This window comes from Bemisia tabaci, chromosome 3, assembly GCF_918797505.1.
Source record: "Bemisia tabaci chromosome 3, PGI_BMITA_v3".
Lineage (NCBI taxonomy): Eukaryota > Metazoa > Arthropoda > Insecta > Hemiptera > Aleyrodidae > Bemisia > Bemisia tabaci.
Window position 1 is genome coordinate 30,465,227 of NC_092795.1, and position 21,392 is coordinate 30,486,618.

At 40.7% G+C, this 21,392-nt stretch overlaps 1 protein-coding gene across 2 annotated transcripts in view; it reads right to left on the minus strand.

Annotated features, from left to right (window-relative positions):
- LOC109029742 (QRFP-like peptide receptor) overlaps window positions 1-21,392 on the minus strand; it is a 150,324-nt gene that overhangs the window by 9,709 nt on the left and 119,223 nt on the right. For both annotated transcript variants that reach the window (XM_072298150.1, XM_072298151.1), the window contains exons 6-7: window positions 13,443-13,576; window positions 6,532-6,660 (exon numbers count right to left, since the gene is read on the minus strand). In XM_072298150.1, the coding sequence (XP_072154251.1) occupies window positions 6,532-6,660; window positions 13,443-13,576 (263 nt within the window). The remainder of the gene's footprint in view (window positions 1-6,531; window positions 6,661-13,442; window positions 13,577-21,392) is intronic.

A 21,392-nucleotide genomic window follows, 5' to 3' on the forward strand; every position in this document is an offset into this window, starting at 1 on the left:
TTTTGTTTGTGTATTAGAATTTTGTGTAGACCAAATAAACCGGGAAGCAAATTGTAGCCGATAAAAATTAATCATCACTGTTGTTGTTATTATTTATTAATATCTTGTTCGATCATAATAAATTGTAAGCTTTACGTAATTCGAACAATCAATTTTGTTTTCTCCTCTTTTTCCATTTTGCTCTTTTCTGTTTCTTAACCATATTTTTTTTTTTTAAAAAATACCGAAGTGTGGGGTATCCTATTAGTTTATATACTCATTTTCCATGTAATCCTTAGATCATTTATTCGAATTGCTAACCTTGGAAAACAAGCAAATATGAAGGACTCTGGTGATGTATAGAGAGGTAAACATGGTCTCAAAGAGTTATGAATAAAACCTGCAATGTTCAATCGACAAACTATTTTTAATTTTTGGTTCGATCAAGGGAACAAAGTTGGCTGTTTTTGTTCAAGCTTTCATAATTTCCAGGCGCGCTGAAAAATCAGCTCTATTGCGGAAGATGTGTATGTAATTATTCACTTTTGCTAATTTATCTACATGGAAAAAACCAATTAGCGCTGAGCCGCAATACTTTATGTAAAATAGCGTCAACTGGCAGTATAGTGCTGAGCCCTGCAGCCTTAAGATCTAGTCCTACAGCTTAGGGTCCATCCGTATGGCTTTAGGGTCCGGTCCTTCATGCTGTGTAGGGCTCAGCCCTAATGCCTGCAGTCGGCGCGAATGCTCGATCCAGGAATCCTACCAGCCCTCCAACCAACCTTTTTTCCATCGAGAGAGAAAGATCTCTCCCCGTCGATTTGAAATCTGAGGCAGTAAAATGCGAAGACCTCGCGAGAATTTATGGGTTGCGTTACGCGGAGGGATTTACGACAATGGCACCATGCACGCTCGGTGGAAATGGAGGAGTCCTCAGCGAAAATTTCCCACGTGGAAATAAAATGCAGGTTACCGGGACAATACGTTTTAGAAGACGAAATAACAGCACTGTTATAAAGGCTGAGGAAGGGAGGAGAAAGAATCGGACTGGCTCGAAAGTTGGTTTTTGCTGACAAAGGCGCACCGTGTTTTGTTACGATGAATCGATTCATCTGCCATTCGAACCTATGGATTAGGATCGATTATCGTTCGCTGCGAACACCTTAAGATGATTCCTCCCAGGAAGTAAACAAATATCGATATATCGACTTTACTTCTGCTAAAATACGAGTTTTTCCTCTCGCTCCTCGCAAAAATAGGGATGCAATAAAGTGTAGAAGCATGCTTGTTTGTGGAGGATATTTTGGAAGAATTTCTTCCAAATCCTAAAATAAGGTAAATAAGACTTAACGCGAAAATTCTGGTTCGATTTGCCTTAGGAGGAACTTAACAACATTATTAGACTCTACATCCGACGTTCTTCCCCGGCAGCGGGCTGATTCGTGTAATTAATAGACAATGCTCTAGACAAAGGGAAAGCGGAGCGATTTTAGCTGAAACGGGTGGTTTTTATAGACTAACGGGGGAGAATAATGGACTAACTGAAGGGTCTCTCGTGGGTTGCCGTTAGTTAGTCTATTACCTTTTTTGTCCATCGCAACTTACCCGCCGCTACCAATAGGATCGCTCAATGTCTTCTGAGTCTGTTGCTTATTTGTCTAATCTCAATAGTCAGCGTGTAGAGCAGTGATTATTGTCTGCCGCTCGACCAAAAGGAAATGACCATCTTTCCTAGAAGTGTGCGCAGTTATCATAATTATCTGATCGTGTCTATTTCAGATCTGTTGTCAGGGTGTCTACAAGTCTGGAATTCCGGAAAGTCCGGAAAGAGTATACTGATTTTTCAGGGCGGTCCGGAAGTACTGATAAAGAGCGGAATTCCGCAAGATGGTCCGGAATTTTTCATTTTTCGTCATTTTTGTCGCAATTTGAGCCGGAAATTCAATTTGTTTAAATTTGCCGAATTCCGTCAATTGGAGGTACTGAAAGAGTACGGAATTGTTCTGTTGATGAGGTACTGAATTTCTTTTGAGTGCACTGAAAAAGCACTGTAAAATTACCGATTTTTGGCCAGCCTGTTTTTGTAGACATCCTGGTTGTAAGAAAATTTTGCAGTCCCGCTTATTACAGCCAAACGTAGCTAAATAATCTCTGCCGCCCGACAGTACTCTTTCATGAAAATAGCGCATTTGAATCAGCTATTACAGAAAGGGCACAATCGACATTTTTTTCGAAATTGAGTTTTTTGCGGTTTTCGCACTAGTGTATGTAGACACAGCCTGTAGTGTAGACAGGGCACTATATTCGCACTTTTTATGTGTTTTTGACAGGGGTTAAGTTCCTCACGTAGTGCAGAAAGGGCACTGTTGCAGCAATATAGTGCCGTTTCTGCAGTGCATGCCCACTGGGTGCGCGCGCATTGGCAGCGGCAACTCGTCGTTTGTTTTGTTTTGATACGATTGAGAGGTTAGTTTTGCGTTTCGAAACGACAGTGATCACGCTACACGCTTCACTCACGCTGAAAATGAAAGGAGTGAGAATTGATGAATTGAACCTGAGTCTAGGAAGTGAGAGGAGCCCTTAACAGGTTGGATGAGGAAGTAGGTAGAAGATTACTACGCTATTGAACTACACAGGATACATTTTTTTTTTTTTAAATTTCTTGACTTGAAATAAGCCAGAAATATTTTTAAAATTTACATAGCTGTGGGCAAACCACATGGTGAAAGTTCGAAATCGCGTATCATCAATTGCGACATTGCCAATTTTATTTCGTCTTCTTTTTTTGTTCTTAAGTATTCTCTATTGAAATTTTGTGTAAATTTTCTTCACACCATCAAGATTGTTTTCTGAAAATTTCATGGGAAAATCTCTATTAGTTCTCTTTAAGAAATAGTATAAAAGAGAGCAGAAATTTTGAAACGTTGCAATGGAGATATACAATTTCCAACTTTCGCTATAGACATGCATCATTTCCATACATTTGAGATGAAGAACAAGGGCTGAAATAATTTTCTGGCTTCATTCTATCACTCTTTATGGCTCCTTCCCCCATGTATTACAGAAAGGGCACTAATGCTCTTCCTTCAAGTGTCATTATTTACAACCCAGAAAGAGTATCATGTAAAAATTTTTTATGGAAATTGTCAGTCTAATTAGGGGACAAAAGAAAACCTCGAAAATTTTTTTTCCAAAAGCTTATAGTTTACTCAAATCAGTTTTTTGCATTTTCTGAACAGTTACCATTTCTGCAATAGTGCCCTTTCTGCAATATGTGATTCATTTGTCAGAAATATACTTTTTCTGCAAGGAGAAATGTGTAGGTGTATACTTTCACTAGAAAATTGGCAACATCCGTATGCCTTTCTATTAAGACACCGACCCTGCCTCTTACCATTCTTCGTTGAACAGTGAAAGCTCAATCACGCTAGCTCGAGGTGCGTTCCGTCTAAATGTTTAATAAACACAAGTACCTACACAGATAACCAACGGCGATCCACGTGCTTTCATGTCGATGGAGAGAAAATATCTTGAAGGGTTTATTTTTACGGGTAAACACGCGAACTGTCCGAAAAATTGATTTTGTATATTCAACGTACCTACGCACGGGCTTTCTGTATTTTCCTCCACTTACGCACGTCAGATAAATATGTATCAATACAACATCTAATTACTTTAGGATGAGCCCAGCACTTCAGGTTTTATTCACGCGTAATACATCGTTACCCATTAAAGTCGTTGCTTTCGGTGCAAATCTAAGACTTATTTCTTGATTTTCACATTTTGCCATATTTTTGACACACATACATACATACATAAAGTCGCTTCTATAGCGCCGCCTCGCGCTCTGCGACGCCCAATCGCCATTGCCCCCTATCCTCCCAGAGATCATCAGGCAATTGGCACCTTCTGATCTCCTCCTCCACCCCTTGTCGCCAACCTTTCACAGGACGTCCACGCCGTCGCCTTCCGGGAGGAACCCAATCGAAGACCTGCTTGGGCAACCGGTCGTCTGCCATCCTTCGCACATGTCCATACCAGACCAACTGCTTGGACCTGATATCGTGCACGATGTCCTTCTCTACACCCATGATCTCGCGTACTTTTACATTGCGGATACGCTCTCTTCTTGAGATGCCAGCAGACCTCCGCCAAAAGTCCATCTCAGTTGCCCTAAGCATGTCTTCAGTTCTTTTCTTGAGTTGCCAGACCTCACTCCCGTAAGTTACGATACTCTTCACGATGACGTCGTAAATTTTCCTTTTGGTCTCCTTGGAGATACTCTGGTCCCAGAGAACCCCATTTAGCATCGCGATAGCTTTCCTGCCTTGCACATTCCGATCTTTAATAGCCCGATCCAAATTTCCGTCCTTAGTTAACCAAACTCCTAGATATTTATACTCTTCACAGTCCTGAATTTTCCGACCATCCTCCAGTCCAATGCTTTGCTGATCACCACCGATAACCAACTTCTCCGTCTTAACCACATTTACTTCCATTCCCCACTTTCGGTATACTTCCACTAGCTTCCGCGTCATGTAATTCGCATCTTCTTCGTCCTGAGCTATTACCACCTGATCATCAGCAAAGCACAGAGTATAAAGGGTGCCATCTTCACGTAGCGGGACGCCCATTCCCGAACAGCATCTTTTCCATTCCTTTAAAACTTCTTCCAGGTACACTTTAAATAAGGTTGGCGACAAACAACATCCTTGTATACATATTTGTATACATATTTGTATACATATTTTTGACACGCAAGTCTTAAATAGAATTCAAAATATCGCAGCGCTTCAGTTTATATTTGTATTTCCGCCTCTTTATTTCCACCTCTTTTTTTCCGCATTTTCATTCCCGCTTTTGCCCGAGTTAGGTATGTCCTTCCAGTTTATATCGGTTGAGTTTAACCGGATTTAATGGACTGTTTATTGCAATAAGAAACCTTTATTCCCGGCTCGTTCTAGAAATAACATTAGTGTCATTAGTTTCTCTATACTCATTCTCATCGATTTCCCGATCCTAGAGCTAGCGCTACAACCACTACACCATAGGAGGACGACATTGCAGACATTTCTGAGGCCAAAATGATTGCAAAACATTGAGCTCCTTAGTAGTGTTATCACCACAGCTCTGAGTTATTCGTTACCAAGGTTGCTTCTCCCGTGCACGTGCTTAAATACGTAAACGAAAACAAAGCTTGAAAAGATTCATTTTTCCACCTCGGGTTTTCCGCCTGATCAAAAATGCGGTAATGAGGGGTCCGCGACGGAAGAAAAACGATTACTTCAAACTGGGGAACAACAATCAAATTGCGCGTTCCTCCTTTTTTCGGGGCACCCAAGTTGGAAAGTTTCCGCGAGTTTGGAGCGTAATGAATTCCTAGCTCCCGGCTGCTGCGAACTGTAATCGGGCGCTTCCTCGCATTATTAAATATGCGTTAAACGAGCACCATCTTGTCGGGTTTGGAGCCGTGAAATCAATGAATCGACGTCGCTTCGTTTCGCTCGACAAAAGGCTCCTGTCTCTTATCCGCCCGAAAGTTTCTGCTCCGTCGCTCGAGTCGATGCGACGTCTGTAGCGCGAATTCGTTCGCAGTGACGTTCATTTCTTTAAACCCGGTTGCCGTCACACTCAAACTTAAATTTAAAAAACAACATGAAGATTTAGAATCAGCGGCCAATCCAGTCGCTTGACACCGACCTCCTTGGTGCTGTACATAATCCAATTAGTTTTGTTTGTCAACTAATGGTTCAGTTGCACTGGTCACAGAATTGTGCTTTGATGCTTGATTATAGTAGATTAGCTAAAAATACTAGGATTTGTCCAAACCGCAACTTTCTACGTTCAATATTAACCGAGATATCGCCCTTTGAAAAGTCGGGGTTTGACGTCATCCACTGCGAAAATGACACACTTGGTTTCTTCCACCTTGAATTTATCAGTCAGGGAGACACACATTAATATTGGTTACTCTACGTGAAACGCGGATGAAATCAAGGTGGAAGAAACCAAGGGTGTCACTACCGCGGTGGATGACGTCAAAAACCCGACTTTTCAAAGGGCGATATCTCGGTCAATATTGAACGTAGAAAGTTGCGGTTTGGACGGATCTTAATATTGTCAGCATAAGCCCGCGTCCCACGATCAAATCAACCCATCAAATACTCATCAAATGCAAGATTGCGACTGGGTTTCGCGCAATTCCGCTATCAAAAGTTAGCGGGCCGTCAATTGTTGATGAACCCGCCATCTTGCATTTGATAAGTATTGGATGAGTTCATTTGATCGTGGGACACGGGCTTTATATACAAAAATCAAGCATCAAAACACAATTCCGTGACCAGCGCAACTGACCCATCGGCGTCGTTCATCAGCTAAGTAGTTGTGTACACCCGGAAAACCCAGGAAGTCCCAAATGTTTATTCCGACGCGTTTTCCCCACATGATATATCTTATCTTTAAATCTAATGACACAAAAATTGTAATCCCAGCGTCTCTGCTTGTCGGGGAAACCTGGAAAGGGATGTAACTTGTAAATGTTTAATTGGTTACCTCTTGCCACCGGATGTCGAGATCGAGCATGAGGTTTATCACATTGTAAGGGAGCCAACAGAGAGCGAAGAGGATGGCCAGAAGCAGCAGGATCCGCGCTGCCCTACGCCGTTCCTTGATCACTCGTTGCTGAAAACAACCAACACAATCAAATATATAAGTGAAAATCAATTATTTGAAAAACTGACACAGAATACTACTGGAGCACAACGATGGCTAGAGAAAAAAAATGTGTACACTGGGTTAAAAAAAGTCGCTTGAATCTAGAGCCCAGACTCTTAATAACATTGACAAGATAAAATACTCTTGATTCAATCCGATTTCTCCTTGAATCGAAGAGCCGAGCCTCTTAATTTAGGCGGATTTCCTTTTGATTCAAGCAAAAAGTCCGATTGAATCAAGAGTATTTTCTCTTGCCGGAGTCCGGACTCAAGATCCAAGCGACTTTTTTTCCAGTGTAGCTCCCTTAGCAACGTTTAATATCTCCTATTGAATTTTACTCTTTGTATGAAAACTGATGAAAAGGCTTCCTTGGATTCGTTTGTGAATTTTTTGGATGAGTGAAGAAAACGTATGGAAAAGGGGGTGGGTGCAAAATCGACAAAAAATTCCCCCCTCATGGATGTTGACCAAATTTCAGTATGTCATTCCTCACTATGGGATACGCCTTTTCCCAAAATTTCAAGGCCTGAAACGAATTTCTCTCCGCGTAGCAGCGTTGCCAAGTTGAAAACCGTCGAGTTCCATATCTTTTGAACGAAAAGAGATATTGAGATGCGGTTTGCGCTAAAATTCTCCAAAAATTGCGTTCTTTTGAAATATGTACTCAATTTGATCGTTTAGGTAATTTCAGATTGCAATGATGCCATTTTTCACACTTTCTTAAGGGTCAATTTTTTTTCAACCCTAGTATATCGTCAAATGCCGGATTCTCGATTCGGAAAAAAAACTGTTCATTGTATTATTCGTACTTTTCCATTTCTTTTGATATATTATAGCTCCCAGGGAAACGATTGGTAAGGGAGATATGAGCAATTTAAGTTTACGCTCCGCGCGCGCCGACTGGAATCCGGGCGCCGCTCGCCGCTCTGAGTCGTCTGCACACTCCCTTCCTTAAGCTTCACGAGGTCATTCCTGTGTAATTTTTTGCGTACTTTCCATTTCCAGCCTTTGAAAAGGGCTCCGATGAATTTTTAGGGGCCTTGCGGTCCATTGTTGCCATTTTTTGCTTGTATTTAGGGGTTTTCCCCTGTTTTACTCACAATTCTACTGAAAAACTTACTTTAAACGGAAAACTGTGTGCGTTGAGGGAAAGAACGTAAATAAAAAATAAAAATTCATGTTTAAATTTTTCCTTCGTTGCCAAATTTTCGAGAAAAATCGTACCAAGGAGCCAAATATTTGAAAAATTGGATAAATCCCCACGCCATGGTTTATGAAAATGGGGCATAGCTTTCATATTGACGTACTTACATAACAGATCTTACCTATCTTTACAACATAATAAAAGACCATAGTTGTATATTTGGATTCCCACTATCTGAAAATTGTCTCTGAAATGGATTTCTCGCATCCTAATGTACCAATGTCCCGAGTTTCAGCTGAATTGATCAATTTTTGGAGCTTCGAGACCACGTTTTGTGAGGCTAACAATACGTCAGGGGTCACAAACGTATTTCATATATTTGCTTCTGGGTACGGTCGCTGCGACGTTGAGGAGATAGCGCGCAGTCAGGCAGGGAGGTGATGGGTACTGATAAGGATCCCTCACTACAGATGCATCGCACTGATTCTGGTAATCAATGCAATAACATCGGGTTGCAGGGATTGTAGGGATTGTCTACGCGTTGCACCAGTCACACGTGATTTTTTGTAATTATTAAGGATTTAATTTTTAATGGTCTCAGTATGAGATTGAATTTTTCGGTTTTTTTCGCGTGTTTCGCAGTCTTTTTCATTAATAATGATCGAAGATGATCCACCCGCAGCGTTCTCAATCGAAATTATTATTTATTAGTCAATCAGAATTATTTACTCTTGTTTAGAAACTCGTTAAAGTCTCGACAATTCAGCTTCAAAAGCCAAAATCTATGACCACTGGTCCATTTCCGGGAAAAGGGCACATTTCGGAAAATTTTAAAAATTCGTCCCACAACACTGAAAGAAGTGTAAGTTTTACCAATGGTCGTTATTCATTCTAGGGTGTATAAACGTTGATATGAGTGCCCCAGTTCGATGTGTGTCATCATCAGTGGCCAGAATGTAAGAATGAAAACTTCAAATGCGTTTTTCTCAGAAGGCCTTTTTTCGATATGTGCCCTTCTTCCGGAAAGCTCTTCAATTCTGCATGAAAGTCATTATTCATTTCCTAAAACCTTCTACATTCTATGACATATGATCTCGTAAGAAAACGTTACAAAGAACGTTACAATAATGTACTTTATTACGTTATTTCCAAAAATGTGAGTGAACGTTGGACACGGTTACAGGTTGAATAAAGTCTGACGCGTGTAAAATTGAAAAAAAAACCCTAAAAATTGGCCGAAATGGCAACAATGGATCGTAAGGTCCCTTAAAGTTCATCGCAATTTTATACTGCCAAAAATGAAAATTACAGCAAAAATGCAAACGATACACCACTACGGAGGATGACTAAAGGTCGAAAAACATTCAAAAGATCTACCTCACACATAAGAAAAGACCACAAAAGGTGACATCCCGGACAGTTTTCAGATCGTGCATGGATCGAAGACCACCATCAATGCAGATGCTGAGCTGATGTTTCTAATACAAGGTTGTACTTTACTTAACTTTTAGCAAACCGAAACTTCTGGGTAAAGTTCACCCTGCTCAAAATTCGCAGTCACAAAAATGTATCTCAGACGTGTTAAGAGAAATCCTTACAAGACTTTCAAGTTAATTTCTGATTCCGTAAATCACATTGCTGAGAGTAACGCAAAGGATGGCGACGCGAGGTCGTGAATGAAGTTGGCACTAGTTCTCTATTCACATGCAAGTTCGAACTTTCCCACGACAACGGGAACTTCCGACCATTTCTGGGTGTGGAGAAGTCAATATTGTCTGGCGTGACGACTCTAGTTCTCGTGTATTGCAATGATCTCGCCGTCTGTGGGGTTGAATGAAGAGTGAAGCCATGCCCTCGGAAAATACTTTCGATCATAAAAATGGAGCCTTCGTCAAGTTGATGTTGTCCTTGAGAGATTTCTTTATCCTTCGGAGTTTGAATGGCAAATAAAGCAACGCAATTTGATAACAGACACTTCTGTGGCGTCTAGGATTCTTGGCGCTCGAAAATATGTTGAGTACATCAGAATATTGGTGAACTGCCCAAATGCATTTGAATGTCCTTGAATTTTACACCATTTGGTCATTTCTGCAATTTAAGCGTTTTCACCCTCAAGATTAACTTTTACATTTAATATTATAAATAGTTATTTTTTCGTTTCTCCTCCCGTTCAATCTTTAAGTTAAGAAGCAATTTGGTATGAGGTATTATTCTACCTCAGTACAGTTAATTTACTGCAGCTATTTAATCTTGCCATTGAGCAGGAATTATTTAAGATATTTTCCTTAAACTATATTTTTGCAGTTAAAAACTAAGATTTGCGTAATTATTCATTTTAATTTACATAGTGTATTCATGTAATCCTGTGATTTAAGTATTTTAAATGTTCCTTTAATTAAATAGCTATGTAATTAAGATTAAAATATTAATTAAGTTCCTGTATTTTTATATTTTCTGTAATTAAAAATTATTAACTTTTGAGCTTAATTCATCTTGTTAGTCACCGGAAGCTTTGTCTTTCTTGTTTCACCATGGAGATCTTTGCAATGCCAATGCAAATAGCTTGGTAGGTATGTCTCACATTTGTTTCCTCACGTACTCGTAGCCCGCGGGCGAAAAACGGTTTGTGTCTAAGATACAAGGAAAAGTGTCATCTAATACTCTTTGCGTCTCTTCCCTGCCCCAGTTAGCGCCTCAACCCTGAACCGATAGATATCTGATGCAGAAAAGATTGGGAAGCATCTTTTGATTTACAGTTTGTATCTCTAAAGATATTATTTTTTTTTTTTTTTTTTTTTTTTTTTTTTTTTTTTTTTTTTTTTTTTTTTTTTTTTTTTTTTGGGTGATAAGTAGAGAACTAAGGGGTCATTCGAATATTTCTTCACGCAAGCGTTAAAAAGGGAGGAAGGTTTGAGGTACCCTCATCTGCCACGATAGAAACATACTCAAGTGTGATAAGAGAGAAAGATGGATTGAACATGAAAGAAAGTGCGTTATTTAACCTAACCTAACCTAACCTAAGGTGTAAGAGGAGGTGCAATTCAATTTTTGAAACAATTAATGTTATGGCCTTCAGATAAAATTTTGTTAGCACATGGCATTATTCAAATTTCTTTTAGCAAGTTTTTGGAAGTCCCGTATCTTTCTAATTAAAACTTCATAAAAAGTCCTCGATATTTTGCTTAAGGAGCTGAACTCAGCATTGCGTCATGTATGAATGCCGCCGGTGCAAAGATCCATCTCCTTATCCTGGTACCTATTGAGACGTAACTCATTTTTAACGTGAACCTTGAAAAATATGCATTGATATGGACAAAAAGGCTCAACTCAATAGGTAATTTCGTTTTAATGCCAGAGGACTAACAAATTACGTCCAATTCTTACGCGGGAAACTCTCATCCCCAAAATTTTATTTTCAAGGAGGCACTTTACTCGTTCCCGGCAAATCGGTATCAGCTCCTCGGGATCGAAAGCGGATATAAGACAACGGCAATTTTATTAATTCGTTGCCGAGTGGAAGGAAGTTTCCCTCGAAATACATCGGAGCGGCGCTTCAATATGATTAATATCCGAAAGCGCCGCAAGATCTCCTCATATCCGTTTGATAAATGGCACCCCAGCACCCACTCCCGTTTTGTTGCCTCCTCATTACGCTCGGGCGATTATTAGGCCGTTCCGCCCGGAAAGTTGATTCCTTATAAAGTTTAAATCTAATTAAAAAGCCTCTCACCCTCTAGGTGGGGGTGGGGGACAGAAAAAGAAGTGGATGAGTAGGAAGGGAGTCACCTTTTTGATTGGTTTTGATTTTCATGCGGTGCGAGTTCTTTTGATGCTTTGGACTGAGTGCTGAACTTTCTTTTTATGATAAATCTGATAGGGTGTCTACAGGTCCAGAAAATCCGGGTAATCGAATTTTTACGGTAGGTCCGGAACTGAGGGAAAGTGCGAATTTGTTCGAGGAGTGTTACAGTTTTCATTTATTTCTTTAATATATTTGCATATCGATGATGAAAATTGGAAAACTTGTGCCTTCGATTGCGACGTTGCTAGTATTCGCTCATTTTTTAATTTTTGAAAATAACGGTTTCCTTAAAGTCGTTCATAAATTGTATTAATTTATTCAGTCGTTCGTGTATAATTTTGCATGTCACTTTACAGCACTCTCTGACGCCCGACGACTGTCAACCGCCATCTCCTATCGAACCACAACCTTTTGGGCATCGACCACCGTAACATATCTGCAACATTTCCATCCCTCCACCCCCTCATTGGGTGCCGATGCCCTCTGAACGTTCCTCCAGGAGGAAAGCGATCTAGGACCTTTTTCGGGAACTTGTCCTCTCCTGTCGTTTTCTGAATATGACCATATCATATAAGTTGTTTCTTCATAATTTCACGATGTTCTGTGTGTCATCCATGACCTCCCGTACTGTTACATTCCGGACGCGATCCCGTCTAGAAATACTACCAGCGGGTCGATTATTGAAATTGATAGACAAAGCTATAGACAAAGAAGACAAAAGGGATTTGAAGGGATCCTATTGGTGGAAGCGGCTGGTTGCAATGGACAAAGGACGTGGGTGATAGACTAACTAACGGCAACCCACGAGAGACCCGATAATTAGTCCATCATTTTCTTCCTTAGTCTATAAGAGCCACCCGTCTCCACCTATAGGATCGCTTCGTACTCTCTATGTCTTCTTTGTCTATCGCTTTGTCTATCAATTTCAATAATCAATCCGCAGATCTTCAAATATCAATACATTTTACAAAACTTCTCGAGGAAACTATGTAACATGTACTTAAAGTTTAAAAGTAGAAAGAAAAAATCAATTGATGGAAAGAAAAATATTTCTTAATTTAGAGTCTAGAGATACCTAACTACTTCTTTGCCCTCTCTCGTAAGAATAAAACGCCATAGGAATTCTCATTGTCTTAAATCGAAATGCATGTTTTCCCACGAACGATATCATAAAAACTTTATTTAAAAGCTTAGGCGCTGACGTATTGTTTTCTTTAATGGCCTTTCTTCTCACTACATCATCGCATGTGATGATATTTTCCTCCCCAATATATACTGAAGCCGTACGCAGGTCGCACGCATTCGGAATTTATGATTTGGTCGTAACGCACAACATTGTACAAGAAACACTTTACCCATGCTAGGCAGGTCAATTTCGAAATCCAGTCCCCCAAGTTTGTGGAAAGCTCTTAAAGATCCTCTTCTCTTGGCAGTCGTGGATGCAGACGTAAAATCTCAACCCCTTGCTCAAGTGCTTTCTGTATAATTTAAGATGTAGTCTTATACAGTGAAAAAAAGTTTGGTAGAACTGAGCTGTTTCGATGATATAGAGCCTATTATTGTCGGTACATACCACACCACAGGCATTTGTTGAAGTTTGGGTCGTAAGCAAGTTCCTCCTCTTAACAAATCCTCCCACAATATATGGATCGAATGTCGCTCCCAATTATTACTGGATAACTATCGAAAAATCATGGAATTTGGCTCGGTTGAAGTATTCAGGTATGACTAAGAACAATTTGTGAACATCTATGGAGTTTTAGAGTTTGAAGTAACGACGACTAAGGTAGAACAGTAACTTACTTGTTGTATTGAGGCGGTACTTTCGTGGCGATCGAAAGGCGGTGTGACCACCCATAGCTGGCGACCCATCAACGAGTACGCCGAAATGACCACCGACCCGGGCGTTGCGTACACAATCACAAAGCATAGAACACCTGTTAAAAAAAAAAAAAAAAAAAAGAAAAAAAAAAAAGTTTATTCATTAATGTAGCCTTAAAATTAAATAGTGAAATATATATTTTTTCCCCATTTTGCAATAGAGTACAATGGTTACACCAAAACTTTTTAATTTGTAATGCGAAATCAGCGTTTCCCAAGTAGGTCCACTATATTCCCTGTTTAGCACAAAATCAAAATATACCAATTTTGCCAATAAATAATTTTGAGTTCTCAACAATTTAATAGTTTCTTAGTGTGCTGACTTTTATTTGGACGTAGTTCTGCTAAACGGGACTAGAGACGTGTAGGGAACAGGGGGGTGCTTTAGAAAGCTGCTTGAGAAGCAATGTAAAAGTGGACGTGATTCCTTTGGAGAAATGGAAAAACGGGATTTTACATTGAATCAAACGGAACTAAGTGCCAAAATATACGGCTGCACTTATGAGCCGTGGGCATGGGACAAAAGCGTTGTGGACAGGGCTCATGAGTCCTACCACGACGGGCGACCTCGGCGGTAGCCGCCGCTGCGTTTACTTCCCTACGGGCCGATTATTGAAATTGATAGACAAAGCCATAGACAAAGATGACAAAAGCGATATGGAGGGAACCTATTGGTGGAAGCTGGTGGTTACCTACAATGGACAAAGGCAGTAGGAATAGACTAACTAACGGCAACCCACGAGAAACCCGACAGTTAGTCCATCATTTTCTCCCTTAGTCTATAAGAACCACACATTTCAACCGATAGGATCGCTCCATACCCCCCATGTCTTCTTTGTCTATAGCTTTGTCTATCAATTTCAATAATCAGTCCGCTGGTGCTTTATGATTCCCATTCATTCTTATGGCCCTCGACTAACAAGCACACTCCTTATTTCCCACCCGTCTCTGGTTCCTCTTGGCAGGTTTACGTCCATCTGGTGACCTTACCAGGACCAACGCATAGATTAAGGAGAAGTGTGTAAAATTCAACACTACTTATTTGTGGAATGGTATGGTATATTTGCATTCAATGGTTAATTTAAAGACGACCTTGATTTTGATCGTTCCGCAAGCGGAAAGTTTTAATTTACTGATTCTAGCGTAGTAACTAATTTCTCACTTAACAGTGAGGGTTGAGAATTTCCAGCAGCAAAAATTAATTTGATTTTTTTTTAAAAAACTTGAATGCGTGTGTCTGTGGCTAAAACTTGTTCGAAAATGCATAACTGATTTTTTGAACTTTCTCTTTATTTTCCACTTATTTTACGGCAGAAAATATACCTCAATTAACAATTATAAAAAAAAAAATGAAAAGAAAATTAAATTTGTTTTCTCCCGTAAGAGCCAAAAAAAAAAGCCCCGAGTAAATTGCTGAAATCGCCGAGAGTCGTATTCGTGGCTAAACGAAGGTTTCCCCGACTAACTTGTCGTTCAAAATCCGGCATTCGGTACCCCTTTCATACCCCTCGTGAATCGCTTCTAGGTCCGTTGGGTACAGCAATTAATTTCACGAAAGTTAAAATCAATGGCCCGTTCACTCGCTCGACTATTCGCAGCAATTAATCGCGCGAAAACGAGCCGTCGTGACGAGGGAGGCCTACAACAAAAACGGATTCTTTTCGTGGCTCGCAGATTCGCAACCGAGCCGCTAACACCTGTCAATGGCCTCTCGGCTCCTAGTTGCCAGGCTGCCAGATCAGCGGTAATTGCAGATTTTACCGAAAGTCGATGAGGGTAAGGACAAACGCCGTATGAACTTTCAGGCGTTACCGAAATTTCCGCACACACGGACTGAATTCTCTTTCGTTTATGCATTTTCCCCGATAATTTTTCACAAAACTTCACGCAAAAGTTGAACTATCTTGCCAGAGAATTTCAAGTGAAAATACTCATAGCTTTTCTCAAAAATAAATATTTTCTTTAGGGCAACGTTCGATTGACATTTCGCAGGCTAGTTGTCAAATGAAGCATTTCGAAAATTTGTCAAATTTTGTCAGTTTACAAAATTGACATTTTTTCTCATTTTTAGTAACTGAAATCATGTATCCGAATATATTTAGGTGACTCTGAGAAGTTGAATCATTACTTATATGGTGTCCTGCAAAATTTTCAGCTTTGGGTGAACATAGAAAAATAATTTGGATCATTATGCTCATTTAAATTTAAAGTTTTCCTTCTCTAAGTTCCGAGGAATGCAGAGATTTTCTTGAAAACATACAACGTTGGTTGATTTCAAAAATTTGACTGTTTGCTTAAGTAGGTGACAAAATGCCTGATTAGACCATTTGTCTGCGCCGCACATGTGATCATCTTCCTTCACACAGCAGTAGAATGGTTTATGGCTGAGTATTCTTAAGCAGGCCCCATGTTTTTACAAAAAAAAAAAAAAAAAAAAAAAAAAAAAAAAAAAAAAAAATCGGTTCTTTTCGACAAAATTTAATCCGAACATTCACTGGAAAAAAAACACACACATCGGATCTAGAGTCCAGACTCTTGAAAACATGGACAAGAAAAAATACTCTTGATTCAATCAGATTTTTGCTTAAATCAAAAGGAAATCCGCTCAAATTAAGAGGCTTGGTTCTTGATTCAAGCAAAAATCCGATTGAATCAAGAGTATTTTTTCTTGTCGATGTTTTTAAGAGTCTGGACTCTAGATCCAATGTGTTTTTTTTTTCCAGTGTCCACAATAACTTTTCCAAAAATTAAATATTTTATTGGGGTAAGATCTGAATGTACATACGCTGTTTTTTTTTTTTTCAAGATGGCAAAAAGGTGGTTCGGAGCGGCATCAACCTGGGTTTCTACATGATTAATCGAGGGGGTTGCGCTTGTGACAGGGGCATGTTACTGTCTAACCTCCCGTCCTCTCCTCCTCGTGAAGCTATTGAAATATGAAGGGATTTCGACTCTCGAAAACGTCGGCTACCTCTTTATTACGTCCATTATGACGGCTCCCAGGAATGCGAAGCTCCGTCTCAAGCTAAAATCTAGACCTAAAAGAGAGCCTTTGGCAGGTCCTTTCACTCCTCCCTCGTCTTGCCTCCCCCAAACGGAACTCCCATGATCGTGCACTTTTTTCCCTCGAGGCACGGCCCGCAGCAGTGCTGCCGCACAGTGGATTAAGTTAATAGGAGAGGTCGGACAAAATTTGGCAACTTTGAATGCTTTTAACTCCGTTCATACAAAAATTGCGGTTCCGAAAGTGGTTCCATCGGTTTTATCGTGACATTTTCTTCAATTTGCACCCTTCCGAATTTAAATTTTACGAAATGAACTTATAAATTTGCAGTTTTAGCAAAACATTTCTTGTCCGACCACTCCCATTGACTCGACCCTCTGTGTGCCGTCTTAACGAAGAGAGTAGTTAGTCCAGAAATCGTCGCGACTTTGACTAAGGAGCGTAACTGCATTGCAAGGTTGCAATGTTATCAACAAATTAAATTTTTATAAAAAATATGACTGTGCAGTGTCAGTCCAAATTTTTACTTACTCTTGCGTGTAATTAGGGGGAAAACTGTGAAATTCTCAGTCAAAAACGCCCCACCCCACAGTTTCCCGTATGAATACAATTTTCAAGTGGAAACTTCGCGAAATTGGCAGGTTTTATTGCCTCGAAAACGACGGAATTTTAGAGAGAAAGTTTGGAGAAAATTTAATTCCCTCAAGCGAGAATTGTATGGACTTTGTCTACGATTTTTTGTAAAATATTCAAATTAATGCAAAAACCATTCTCAACGTTTTAGTAATAGTAAACCAACGTAATTCCTTCGATCGTACAACAAGAAGGACTTATTTATTTCAGATTAAGCCGAACAATCACATGTGCAATTCGTGCATGCGTGCTCAGTCAGGTACGTTTTCAATGAACGAATTAGGCTAGATGTCGGGTACTGCCACCTCCACGAAGTTTGTTTTTAAAAACATATAGTTTTAAGTAAAAACTGTTAAAATTTCTAATCCGCCATATTTAGGACCCAAAATTGCCGGTTTTAAATGCAATTTTACGCGTTCTAATGACGCCGAATTGAACCAAACCCCGTTACTTCCCCAAAAAGGAATTAGTCTTTGGTATATCAGCCGTGAAAAGGCTGTACAAAAGTGAAGAGAGCACTGATCCCTGAGGGACCCTCGCCCTGATTGGTTTAAATTCTGAGTATGAGTCCTCGACAGACGGACACGGCACAAGCGGAACGAAAGACTGTAGGACATCAGGAGTCGAACATGGTTTTCCGTCAACATTTTGGAGAATTTACACGCCAGCTTCTGATGCAGTACTCTATCGAAAGCCTGGGCAACATCCAGAAACACGACATTACAAAGTGTACCAAAATGAAAAATCATTTGTAAGTCTTGTAAAAGTATAGTTTTCATAAAATTATGCACATAAAAATTAATCGGCTACTAAGACAAAAATTGACGTTCAAATATCTTCGAGGAAGTAGCTCATCCCTTCCGCACATGGAGTCTCTAAGAACCTTTTACAGTCACGTTCCCGTGTCTTGACAGTTTCCGCGTCGTCTCATTTTGCGTCCCGATGATCAGAATGCATCTCCTCGCCCCGGAAATAAACACTACGCAAACAGTGCATCAATCATGCGATGGACCCTGCGAAGCGAATAATTTAAGCTCATCGCTGACAGCTGCAAAAGCGAATTAACGCTTTAACATTTGTTGCATGCACTGCGGACTTGTGGCTGGATAGCTCCTGACACACCAGGGCGTTGCCAGATCCTCCGGGACACCGCGTGCTAAGCAGAAACGTCGTATGAGCGATACGAGGTAACCCAATTTCACCCAATCAATTAGGAATTTTCTGGAAAATCGTGAATTTTTCCTCTCGAATTTTACACGGAAGCACGCAATTCACTCCATCGGCATTGAAATTTCAAGGTGAAATCTTCATAACTTTTCGTAAAAATAAATATTTTATCAGGGACGTTTGGCAACATCCATAAGTATATACAATGGTTTTCCTCGGTATGGCAGTCATTTCCAGGAGATCGGACACTATCCAGTTGCAAGTTTACACTATGAAATGACAAACGGGGGGCGGGGGACGGTGGTGATGGGGTCCATCCTTCAATCCTTCAGCTCCAGCCTGATTTAAATGCGCGCCGTGTCGCTGTTTGACCCAATTTACCGCGGAATTTGGGATGAGGGGATTTTATTTATTTTCCCGCCGCGGCATGTGGCCGCAGCCTTCCGTCGCGTGGAGGAAAAGTTAATTTTTTTTTATTCACACACTCCTGTGAAATTCACAGGTTGGCCTGAAAATTGTGCGACTTGAACTCATGCCCGCGACCAAATGGATCGAGTAAAGCAAATAGAAGTAACTCATCTTTTTGGAGCAAAAGAAGACTATTATTGGAACGTTTCAATTAGTATACACGTATTTTTTTTTTTAAATTGGTCAATGAGATCCAATAATGTGCCGGACTCTATTATTATCATACTCAATTGTCGTTTTTTATAACGGTTTCCACACGTGAATCACACAGCGATGGTGAGACAAAAAAAAAAAAAAAAACACACACAATCCTGCGCTAGATGATAACGAACCAACCGAAATGGTGGTAAAATCTTGACCTTAAACTGTAAAAACCACATTGGTCACTTCAACTTCGCAAACATCTCATATTTTATCCTCACGAAAAGCTCTGAATTTTGTGTGTTTTTCGAGAAAAGTGAGTGTCCATCAAAATCCACTTCATCGTAATATTGTTACAGTGGTTTTTTAACCCGAAGAAACGCTTGAAAATCAACCCTACGATAAAAAAAGAGCCTTGACCTCAGCGCTACAACACAAAGCGAGTTCAATGTAAGCTCTTTGCACGTGTAAAAAGTGTTGTTTTAATCATAGGACGATCCTAGTCACAGCTCGCGCGAGGTTAAGCCCTCCAGGAAAACCTCTTCGCCGACTGCCTGCGCTAGACGACTTTATTTTGCGGCTCCTTTTGGGCGCTTCTGGGTACCAGATGCGCCCTTTCCAACCGTTCGACTCCCCCGATGTAACATGTACTATACTACATGCCCTTTTGCCTTATGGGTAATGACGCCATTCTGGTACACCCGGGAAAATTGGATTTTTTTCTGCATCTGGTATTCGTAAAAGTTTTCGTGAAATGTTTTGCTTTTAAGCATAACAATCTCGCACGGACGTATTACCTGGTTAAAGTATTTTAAGGCTTCGTTATGCTTAAATGCTTCATATTCGAGGTTGTAGTTTCAGATTGATTCGAAAAAATCACGAACAGTCACGTGATCTCTTCATTTTAGTGACGTATTACTGTGCTATTTTGTGATTGGTTCATTTTCTCGGCGCAGCATCGTCAAGCGTCAGCTGTTTGCGGCTCTGGGTTGAAGGTTTAAGGTTATGTCAGAGAGAATAGAAAGTTAGAGGCCCGACTCGATGCTAGGTAACTGAAACAGATGCGCTCGCAGCGCGCTCGCTGGCAACGTACGCAACTACTATTGGGCGCTTCTGGGTACCAGATGCGCCCTTTCCAACCGTTCGACTCCCCCGATGTAACATGTACTATACTACATGCCCTTTTGCCTTATGGGTAATGACGCCATTCTGGTACACCCGGGAAAATTTGATTTTTTTCTGCATCTGGTATTCGTAAAAGTTTTCGTGAAATGTTTTGCTTTTAAGCATAACAATCTCGCACGAACGTATTACCTGGTTAAAGTATTTTAGGGCCTCCTTATGCTTTAAATACTTATATCCGAGGCAGTACTTTCAGATCGATTTGAAAATATTACGAACAGTCACGTGATCTCTTCATTTTAGTGACGTATTACTGTGCTACTTTGTGATTGGTTCATTTTATTGGCGCAGCATCGACACGTCAGCTGTTTGCGGCATTGAGCGGAAGGTTTAAGGTTATGTCATGGACCATGAGAATGAATAAGGACCCCCAACTCCAGTTAGCGGAGACATTAGCGCTGCCTATATTTTCATCCATGGCCGATGTCACCGCCGGCCGGCCGGTCCCTCTCTTCCCCGCGACCCGCGCTTCCCCTCCCCCTGGCTGAACTCCTCTTCACGCGGCCCCGCTCCCCCGCGACCTGCGCGCCCTACCTCGCGGCGTCGCGACGCCGCTGTCCGCTAGATCGCGTTGACGCACCAGCTTTAGAGGTTCCGCCGCTCTTTCTCGTCGTCTGATTTACAGTGGATCCTTTATGTTTCCATTCACCACCAACTTACATTCGTCACAAGGTGCTTGTAGAAAGTTTCAGATCTTCGCGGTCGATCTGTAGTTTTGAAGGGTTTGCCGGTTAAAGAATCCCACTTCAAATTCCATCTTCGTCAGCCTTCGGGTACACAAGTTGGTAGTAATATGCTTTGTCAAAGAAGCGCCCTTCAACGCTTGGGCGTTGGAACTGCTTGTTATCGTTTATGGAAAGGGATTTGGAAGCCGAGCGAAGTGTGCTATCTAATTTTGACTTGAACCTCGGTGAGCATAATCCTCAATGAACGAATGGCTCAAGTTAAATGTGGATATCTTCCTTTTCCTCACAGCTCTTCATTAGCATCAGCCTGCGCGTTATTCCATCGTGCAGGTGGCTCAAAATGAAATTTGAAGTTAAGATTGAGGGCCACAAGTTTAAGTTATACTGTTGATCAAGGTATGTGACGGAGCTAGGGATAGGGGGCGTATAAGGTTTATCTCCAGTGACTCCTTAGGAGTTTTTCGGCGCAAAATTCATTTGAAGCTGGATTTGACACGAGTATCACTGAGAAAAAGCTATGGCTTTTAAACCAATTAGTGGTTCATACGGAACACCATTAATAGTTGTATATGAACTAATGATTATCGGTCT